The sequence below is a fragment of the Brachyhypopomus gauderio genome, unplaced genomic scaffold (genome assembly GCF_052324685.1).
Source record: "Brachyhypopomus gauderio isolate BG-103 unplaced genomic scaffold, BGAUD_0.2 sc88, whole genome shotgun sequence".
Classification (NCBI taxonomy): domain Eukaryota; kingdom Metazoa; phylum Chordata; class Actinopteri; order Gymnotiformes; family Hypopomidae; genus Brachyhypopomus; species Brachyhypopomus gauderio.
The window spans coordinates 1,020,370-1,030,773 of record NW_027506909.1 but is presented as its reverse complement, the minus strand read 5'-3'; the positions used below and the strand labels follow the sequence as shown (position 1 = coordinate 1,030,773).

The following is a 10,404-nucleotide window of genomic DNA, read 5'->3' as shown; positions in this document are numbered from 1 at the left end:
GGCGGCGTCTTTGCCCGAGGACTTGCGGGACACAAGGGGAAGATCTCCACGTTCGGGAGGTAGGACTGGGCGAGCGGGCGCGCCGTCACGGCCGCGACGGCACAGGGTCAAACCACGCCGCTTTAATGACTTTGTTTTATAATTGTGTTCATGACTGTGGTTCAACCGGGACGATTGACGCTCGGGGAGGGGGTAATGTAGCGTCGCAAGGGTGTTATTGTTGTTGTTCTGTGATTGGGCGGGTATAGTAAGGGGGCGGAGTATCCGCGACTCCCTTGATGTTCTGTGAGTTACATGTTCGGACCCTCGGTCCCTGATGTTCAGTAGGAGTGTAGGAGTGCGTGTGTGTGTACTGTGGTGTGTGCTTGGTGCAACTGAAAGAGCAAAGCTTGGTGCGTCCTCAGTGCAGCCTAAAAGAGCAAAAAGACTGCATTGTTGATTTTCCCAAATAAACGACACGAAAATGAGCTACCCGCATCCGACCTCCTTCTTGGCTTCGTCACATTATCTTGCCATCTTAAAAGAGAAAGCAAAATTTACTTATTAAACACATATTACACTCAGATATAGGATGCTTAGCCTTCGGTAAAAGTGTCATGGTTATCATCTTTATACTCTAACGGGTTAATTGGTTTCTTTCCTCGCTTGTTTTATTATTTTAGCGAGTTAACTGTTAGCTTGTCATGCAGATGCGTCGTAGATCAGCCTGCTGTATATCTTCACCAGCGAGATTGACATTCATGACATCGGTAAATTATTCCTATTCAGAGTACATGGACAAGGTTTAATGAACTGTTAGCTAGCTATACAATGTAAACTATATGCTATGCTGTATAAGCTGAAGCAGTTAGGAAAACTACGGAGGCAATATTGTATTATGGAAGAAGCCAGAGAGCAGTAGGCTACTGTATGTATTGAGTCAAGGGATTTGGTGCGCAGGCAATTGTGAGTTTAAACATTTTAAATATAGTTGTCTCTCGTACATCGCTATAGTTCATGATGTCAGGAAAAAAAACGTGTCTATCATTTGTCTGATGTTCTACAATTATTTGCCCTAATCCAGGCTTCAGAAGGAGTAGGCTACTGTGGTTTAACTCGCAGCCTGCGTGGATCCGAGAGACCCCTGCTGAGAATGCATGATTCAGAGACAACGGAAAAGTTGTGCAACATGCTGGTGTTTAGGGACACAATACAGGAGCAACTTGACGAAGAACAAAATACTTTCAAACACTTCAACAAAGAGGTTTATTTTTATGCGTTACCGGGATTTTTTTTATACAATGTTAAAAACGACATAGAATGACATCAAAACATTTATACTGTATTTGAATACAATTATACATACAAAGAAAAGGGAAAGAGAACGTATTTACAAAGGTTTCCCAACACTAATGCTGTTTTAATTTGTACATTTTGATGGTTTTTATATATGTTGTTTAAATAGAAGTAAATAGGTATGAACAAATTATATTAAATAAGACTGGCGCGAACAATGGGTCAATTGTTGGGGGCCACAAAGAGGTTTTTTAACTATCATTACAATTTTTTTACTGATTTTTAAAAACATTTGAACAAATCAGTTCTGTTACTTTATTTGCTTGAACAGATTTTGAGAATGGAGAAGAAGCTTGCTGACCATCTGAGGACTGTGCCTCCTAAGTGTTTTGGTCAGAGATCCATGGGTTATCAAATGCAGAAAGCCAGCGGTGTTTTGAAAAACAAATTAGACACGGTTTGTTTCAGATGCTTTTAAAATGGGATCCTAAAACTACAGATATTATTTATTATATCATAGGAATATAAAGTGCACTGAAAATAATTAATCTTTAGGCTAACATTTGTTTCAACAAGTTGTTGGCAAAGAATAAGCAGTTAAGGGAAGATCTTGAAATACTGCATACTGACCACAGACATTTCACGAAGTTGTACAGCCAAATGGTAAAGGTTAGTTTTTTGGAGATATACTTTATCTCTCTTTTTTTTAAACCAGATTGTTTTTTTAGATATTGTTTTATAAATTGTATTTGTGTTTTAGGAATTGCATGACATTCACAGGGGCAAAAGAGATTTAATGGATCACTGCACATTGCATTTGAGAGCAGGTGGACAAGTCTGCCATTCTGCTGGCAGCTACACTGACGTGAGTTTAGGAGTAAGGAGATTTTATGTAGAGCATCGCGTTTACATTTCAGGGTTGAGGCAGTATACTGCAGATGTGGCAAAACTAAAGAGAGTCCTTTCTCACGATCGACACCTGATGCATTTTATGAGTACTAAGAACACTGAGAGGACTAGCAATGAGGAAGGACAGAGCCATAAACAAAGTGCCATCAGTCTACATACAGTTACTCCTGCTCACCGTAACTATAGGGACCAATTGGAAAAGTTTATTTATTTATTTCGATGTGTGAGAGGGACTATTGTGATTTGCAGATCATACAGTAAAATTTTCTCTTTAGATCTTGAGGATGAGCATGAGCAACAATTCGATTTTATTGAGGATGCGTTTCATAAAATCCAGCGTGTGACAGGCGAGGATGATCTCAACAGGCTGCTTGGTGTCTTTATAGAAAGTAAGCAGATGAATATGTATTACACAAGGCCGCTTGTGACCTGTTTTTGGATTATATCTGATTGTATGACCTTTCTTAAATGAATATCTCTGGTGTTGTGTATAGCAGACTGAATGTGAAACCCTAATTAAATTAATGAATACAAGAAACGACATTTCTGCTCTTTCAGCTGAAACAAACAATTTTGTTACATTGAATTATGTAAATGTGCAGAACAATGAAATAGAGACACTGAAAAGCCAAATGAGTCAGGTGATTTTGGTGAGCAAATCGTCTATCCACCCAAAGTAGGACTTTGTCTTGTTTAAAACAGTGTGACCATTAACACATGATGTCAGTTTACTAACAGGGTGACTCACTGTAGAATCTGCACTGAAACAGATTCGTCAGAAAATGAGTAAGTACACAGTGGAGTGGCAAACGCAAGAGAATGAGCTCTGGACCTCGGTGCAGAACATGAGTGTTCCGCAGGGGAGTGCACAGACCCAGACCCAAGGCTGTGAAGAGAGCATCACCTCTGTTAACAAAATCCTGGACCAACTTAAAACCGGTTCTTACACTGACAATGTTGCACGTTACAGGGATATCTTGAATAATACACAGTTTCTGTTTTATAAAGCATAAAAGCTAATGCTTTATTGTCACTGCTTAACAGGTATAGAAAATTTGATCCACAAAATTGGCTGTGATCAGACAGTGATTGATGAAATACTAGGGTCCTACACGGGGATAATGACACAATCATGATCTACCTGGGTCTGATAGAACAGAAAACCAATGAGCTGCTGATTGTACAGTCCTTCCTTTCCTCCATGGTAAATTGTTGGTTCCAACAGCTTACTGCATTTAATTACATTATTATTAATCACTGTGAGAACAAACATCACTTTGATTCAGGGTTAATTCTATGACTAGAATCCTAGAGAAACTGCTCAACACCTGCTGGGTCAGTCTGTAACATTGCAGCCGCCCACGACAGGCTGTAGTACTGTGTGTGTGTGTGTGTGTAAGATATTTTAGACACTTGTATGTGTCTTTGGCCTAGCTGTTTGTTTTCATTATATGATCTTTAATGATCCATTATACTGTAAATCTATTTCATAATCACATGATCTACTGTCAGGGAAGAAGGGACATTTCTATCCAATGGAAATTAGAAACTTCTTTCTAAAGAGGAACTTCACCAACATGTCAAAGAAGGTAATGTAAGTGTAAGTAGCTTTGCAAGTATGTAAGTAGTTCTAATATTGCTAAATGACTATTCTATAAAGGAAGTAGCTGTAGTAACTCACTACATTAAATATTTAAATGTATAAAAAATGTGTATTCAGTTGTACACTTTAGTTGTTGCTGACGTTAATCAATGCTAAGTCCATTTTTACTATGATGGCTTCCTTTTGACACAGTTGCTGTAACTGGAAGGCTCCTTATCCAAAGGTCAAAGTCTGTAAAACTACTATGCAGCACAGCACACAGAGACCATTTTGTAAGTCTAATGCTCGACTTGGAAACTGAATAAAATGTCTGCAAAAAGAGAAGGTTGCCAGTGCTCCTTGGTGTACAACCTTTTGATTACAGGTTTGTTGTACTAAACACGGTCAGTTCCACAGAGCACAACCCTGCTCTCTAGACGGGCACGTTCAGCCTCAAACACCAGTCTGTGACTCGCCAACGTCTCCTCTGCTCCTGACTGAATCAGCAGTGGATCTCCTCTCTATACCAATGAAACAAATGAAAAACTTTAGAATAATACATTTCTTTACAGATAAACACCACTTCATTAGAAACACCTTTTACAGATAAACACCACTTCATTAGAAACACCTACCTTTTACCTATATTCACTGGTCATTTTATTAGTTACACCTGTTGTAGCCAATCCATTGTGACAATCTGTTAGCCACCTCCTACCCTGCTTAGCACCATATACACCACAGCTGACCATATTATTTGGCTGATGGACCATTCTCAACATAGTGGTCACACTGACTTAGTAGTATCATGGTAATTAGTAGGACTCTAAAAAGGTTCTCAAGCATTTTAGAATGTATTTCAGAAGCTGAGACTGGTTTCTTGAATACAACAATGAGTTCACTGTACTCGAATAGCCTCCACAGTCACCAAATCTCAATAGAGCACCTTTGGGATGTGGTGGAACGGGAGATTCACATCATGGATGTGCAGCCGACAAATCTGCAGCAACTGCGTGATGCTATCATGTCAAAATGGACCAGACTCTCTGAGGAATGTTTCCAGTACCTTGTTGAATCTATGCCACGAAACATTAAGCCAGTTCTGAAGATAGATAGATAGATAGATAGATAGATAGATAGATAGATAGATAGATAGATAGATAGATAGATAGATAGATAGATAGATAGATAGATAGATAGATAGATAGATAGATAGATAGATAGATAGATAGATAGATAGATAGATAGATAGATAGATAGATAGATATTATATAATTTTTACATTTAATAATTTAACCAACCTCAACTGCTGAAAGGAAAGAGTCAACAAGGTGATAATCTGCAATTCCATGACCCCCCTTGCTGAAACTACCAGGTACATTCATATCCACTTCATGCTTTGTGGACCTCTGAGTAAGGAAGTCAAAAACACTGATCTCTCCATTGTAGGATAGCTCCCCCTATGGACAGAAAACATAACGTTAGACAGACAGACAAATGTGCACACACTGAATTGATAGCATGACTCACCCTGCTGCCATATATGCTTGTTTTACGTTGGCAAATCTCTTTTGTGAATGCAACCATGGTAAAGGAAGCAGTGAGTCCTCCTTCAAATTCCATGTTTACAACCTGAAATGAAATAACACAAAAAGCATCTGAACAAGGAGATGTACCCATTATTTTCTTTTTTTAACTGGAGAAAACATACTGTTTCAGAGATATTAAAGATAGTAATGCTAAAACAAGTGGAGTCAGAATGTCTGACCTGATTTGAACACACATCGTTGTCACATTCGTAGACACAGCGGCCATAGGGACCTGTTTCTAATGCCTCAGTTACTGACTCAATATCAGGAAGAGACGTAGAACATACTACTGACACCGGCCATCTGGTCCAGCCCTAAAACACATTTTTTCCATTAAAGAGTTTGTCACCATTTTTACTTGGTCATCTTCCTGACCATTTTACACTCATCACATACTTTCCACAGTGTGTAACTGAGTTCAAGGCATCTCACCAGACAATGTAGGGAGTGATGTTAATGTAGGCTGTGTGAACATACCATTTTCACTCTGTCCAGGTAGATTTTCTTTGCAGAATATGGACAATCAGCCTCTGCAGAACAGTCTAAGCACCGATTTGCTGCTCCTGGTGGCTTAATAAATAAAGAATAATGTATTTCACACATTAGTTTACACCTGCAATTTTTACATAAAAAATCATACTTTGATACTTTTTTAAAACAAACCTTGTTTTCTCTTCGGAAATGACTCAGAGATCCAAATGACGAAATCTTAATGCACCTGTTAATCACAAAATGTTGTGATGCTATGACTAATGAAGGCTTATTATATTAACTTTCCAGTTTATGCAAAGAGTCCTTGGTAAGTGGGACACAGTTTTCTTTAAATGAGCAAATACAATGTGTACAGGTTCCACACCTGCGTCCACCAGCCCAGTGGTGAATTAGATCCACATCATGGCAGGATTTGGCTAAAAGTGCAAAGGAACTTTCTGTCTCATTTCTCCAGTTTCCTCTCACAAACGAGTGAGCAAAGTGATAGAATCCCACCTGATCAGAAGCAAGAACCTGTTAGTATACACAGATTAATTCAATTTTAAAATATTAGTCAAGTCAATCAGACTTTATCTTACCGGTTCAAAATGTTGAATATGGATTACATCACCAATGGCCCCATTGTCAATAAGCTCCTAAATGATAATATTAAATATTTCTTCATACACCAGATACTAAACCTTACCTATTTAAAATTATGTGGTAAAGAAATGTATTTACATAATGTATTTACTTTTATTTTTCTGATGGCGGGATCGTAGCGGAGAACATGACAGACAGTTAGTATTACGCCACTCTGAGTGCACGCTTCTGTAATTTCTGTGCAGTCTTCTTCTGTCACCTGCACACAAAAGCAAAATGAACAAAGCCATGAAACATGGGAACAAATATTCACTAGACTTGACCAATCCACACCTTACACAGTACACACACCTCACACAGCACACACACCTCACACAGCACACATACCTTCTTTAAGAAAACTGCCATGTCAAATCATGTCAACAGGTATAATTTTTCAATGTTGCTACATTTTAAGCTTTTCGTTGTTTCTAACTACTATCTACGTTTTACAGACCTAATTCAAACTGTTATTACAATTTACACATTATGTTATTTAGATTGTCCAATATCACAAAACTCTTACCTCTTTCTCCTATAATAACATTACAACATTGATTAGTTTTTTGCATGTCAGTTAATCCTTAAAAATAATTTCAATATAGAGTGGTAACGTTAAAGGCAATATTAGTCTCTGAATGATTTTCTCATTTACCAATTTATAATGTACATTTATTTAACAATGACAAACATAGAACTAGATCATCATTGCTAGATCATCAAAGAAACATTACATCTCACAGTTAGCTTTGATAAAAATGACCTTAATAAAAGTGGGCACACTTACAGCCATTGGCTTTTCCAACAGTATATGATAACCCTTTTTTGCCAAAGCTACCGCAGGATCCTGAAAAAAAAAACTGCCTTGAAACAAATATAGGCAAACTAAAGTGTAAGCAATAGCTTAGAATTAACAATGGATATGTGTTAGCATTAACATTAATACGTCTTCATAATGTGTCTCAATAAACTTTACTTTACAGAGAAGGCTGGAAAATTAAACACAAAATTATAATACTAACTTGTAGCTGAACTAACTAACTCAAGAGACTGAATTACTGTTCAGTGAGGTTAGAGCCTACAAAGGAAATCAAGATAAATGTGTTGTTCTATAATTTCCTCTATAAATAATTTCTTAGTTCTATAAGTAGATAAGATAAGATAAGAGCATCTGGATAAGAGCATCTGCTAAATGCCCCAAATGTAAATGTAAATTTATATGAATTATGGTGGTCAGTGAGTTAACAAACCTTATGAAGGCGATCAGGAGTACAAATAAATACTGCATCTGCAAATTTCTCTTTCTCTGCCACTCTGTGCCAGTCTATATATACACCAAAAATAAAAGATGTTCTTGAATCAGTCATGCACTGATGCACTAAGGTTACTAAGGTAACTCAGAGTCATACAACGGAGGGAGCTCATACCATCAAAGGTGTTTTCATCAGCTATTTTGTGGCATTCCTGTAACTTCCTTCGTACAAAAGCCCTTGGGTCAGCAACTCCTACTACCTTCAGTGAACAGATAGCAGTGACTAGTGAATAGTGATTGAGAACCTTCAGCATTGGGGTACTGCAAAGTATCTGCTATTTGTTTTCTTCAGAAGCTTAACACCGAAGATTCATATTCATAAAGAAATGAAAAGCAGAAATTTTAAACCTACTGAATGAAATCTGCACACATACCTGCATACGATCAGGATGGACAGAAGCAAAGTCAGAGTAAGTCTGTCCCCGGCTCCCGGCCCCAACCACGATGACTTTAACACGTGGCATGCTTATACGCTACAGGGGGAACATACAATATTGTAGGCCTGTGTCAGCAAGGTTACATGTTTTAAGGCAGGCCTATTATCCAGAATGTGCTTAGGACAGGTTCACTGCCTTGGTAGCCACAGAATTTAACATGCTTTAATGTAGCTTCACCAGGTACCTCCCCTGTTTTCAAACTAGCACACCATTGGTTAACCAATAAAAAACTAAATATACTGCATGTTTAGCTGCATGTATATATGAAGAAAAATTAACTTAACATGATCAGTGCATATTAAACATGAGCCCTTTGAACAATGGAAACTATTCACATTTGTATTAAAATGTAAACCTGTATGTTATTCAAGGATCTTTTGGGTTGCAATAAAGCCATTTTTCCATGACAGTGCTTCGGTCAAGGAAATGCAGCTGCATGCTTGTAATTGGTGATGTATTAGACTCTAAGAGTGAACAGTTCCTTCAGAGAAACAGTTGAACCCTAGATTTGTTGCTACCTTACAAAGAGAAGCAGTGTCTGGTGATTTCAGGGCCTTATAAATAAATTGTAGACAAAAAACAATATGTATGCCTGTTATATATGCATCTAAGTAATATGTATTCAACACCACATTTATATGTATCTCTGGGAAAGCAGTGTTGCACTGAACCTTAGATTCTCAGCTTCACATATGTAAATCAAGGCAAAACTGACGGACATCACATATTAATCTTTTGAAATAATTTCGAGGAACTAGGTTTACTCACATAACTACATTATATAAGGATACATCTGCAACACAATTCATGCATTCATCGCGTAACTAATCCATTCATTCTAGTATTGATTATATCTACTCCTACCAGTGTTGGTCTTTCCGAAATGATCAGCAGCTTGTATTCCACTCCTATTCCACTAATAATTGTTATGTACTTCTCATTAATTACTTCTTTTCAATCAACGGCCAATATTAATAAAGTTTGAAACGTCCTTTGACTTGAACTCTCACTGTTAACTGTTGAATGTAGCTGCCTGACTTATTATCTTACTTCCGGGTTACGTCAACGTCACGAGACACCGCGAAAGGAGGCGAGAGGGCAGCACGTGCACGTGCACTCACAAAATGACCAAATCTTCTAATAAATTCTGTTTAATTTCATATTTTAATTAGCCTATGAATTTAAATATGTGCAGTCCCACAGAATACTTCTTTAGATTTTAATGGGGGCAAAATAGACAGAAATGACAAACAAAATTATCTTTCTTATTTTCTGGAAATGTGTTCCATAGTTGGGGGGATTTGTAGGAATAAGCTTAATCCTCTCCTGTACTTTTCAAACTTCTAGATAGCATTGAGTAGACTGGAAATATAGGTGTATAATATCATATGTTAAATGTTGCGACATGTAAACAAAATTGGATGTATCGTTATATAGTATATTAATAAAAACACTAAAATAGATTGTCACAATTTAGTTTATACAGCTAGAAGAAGTATGCTTACAAATATGGAAAAATATCCAATATATAATCTGCTTTATGTATGTATTGGGTTATAAATATTTACTTGCACTTACATTGTTTAAGGGACTTGGACTTTATACTGGATTTTATTTTTCCTAAAGGATCTCCTTTTGTGACGCCAGATTATATAAAGAAAAAACAAACAAACATAAAGTAACAAAAATATTACATAAAGTGAAAGAAAAGTTATGTAGGTTTTGCAGAGAACGCTCCTTCATTGTAAATGCTATGAAATGTTACTGTCAATATGATGGGACGTACAGTGTCTTATGGACACAGATACAGCAGTAGACTAGTATACTTGCACACCAAAGCGACTTATATTCTTATAATCATTATATAGTCTATTATGTCTTAGTATAATTTAGTTTTCGATTTACGACCTTTTCTGTGTTAGACATTAACATTGATTTATATAGCATGCAAAGCTTAGAGATACATTAGAGATAAAAAAAATAGTAAATACATAAAAAGATAGATAAAAGACATTCAAAGAAAAACATTAGATCAATGGATGAAATCGTAAAGCGCATCGGGGACACAGGTGTCCACAAGTTGTGAAAGTAGTCAGAATGAATGCCTGATCATAATAATTAAAAAAATATTTAAGTTAGGATTTTACACGTTGCATATTAGTTTTGTTCTGTTTAAGAAAGCACAGC

At 37.0% G+C, this 10,404-nt stretch overlaps 1 protein-coding gene and 1 pseudogene across 1 annotated transcript; one reads left to right on the top strand and one right to left on the bottom strand.

Moving 5' to 3' along the window:
• Positions 1 to 2,071: 2,071 nt before the first annotated feature.
• Positions 2,072 to 4,094, top strand: LOC143493527 (uncharacterized; annotated as a pseudogene).
• Positions 4,054 to 9,289, bottom strand: LOC143493507 (putative oxidoreductase YteT). Its single transcript, XM_076991969.1, has 14 exons — positions 9,082 to 9,289; positions 8,155 to 8,253; positions 7,896 to 7,980; positions 7,719 to 7,792; positions 7,256 to 7,315; positions 6,581 to 6,688; positions 6,426 to 6,482; positions 6,212 to 6,342; positions 6,019 to 6,073; positions 5,833 to 5,925; positions 5,535 to 5,669; positions 5,297 to 5,398; positions 5,068 to 5,226; positions 4,054 to 4,287 (listed from the first exon to the last, which is right to left on the bottom strand). The coding sequence occupies exons 2-14, from the start codon at positions 8,242 to 8,244 to the stop codon at positions 4,162 to 4,164; spliced, it is 1,275 nt and encodes a 424-aa protein (XP_076848084.1). The 5' UTR covers positions 8,245 to 8,253; positions 9,082 to 9,289; the 3' UTR covers positions 4,054 to 4,161.
• Positions 9,290 to 10,404: the final 1,115 nt, after the last annotated feature.

Coding starts and splice junctions, on each gene's coding strand:
- LOC143493507 (XM_076991969.1), bottom strand. CDS start 8,244: ATGCCACGTGTTAAAGTCATCGTGGTTGGGGCCGGGAGCCGGGGACAG. Junction 7,793..7,895: donor TGATGAAAACACCTTTGATG/GTATGAGCTCCC, acceptor GTGTATATATAG/ACTGGCACAGAGTGGCAGAG. Junction 6,483..6,580: donor CCGCCATCAGAAAAATAAAA/GTAAATACATTA, acceptor ATTATCATTTAG/GAGCTTATTGACAATGGGGC.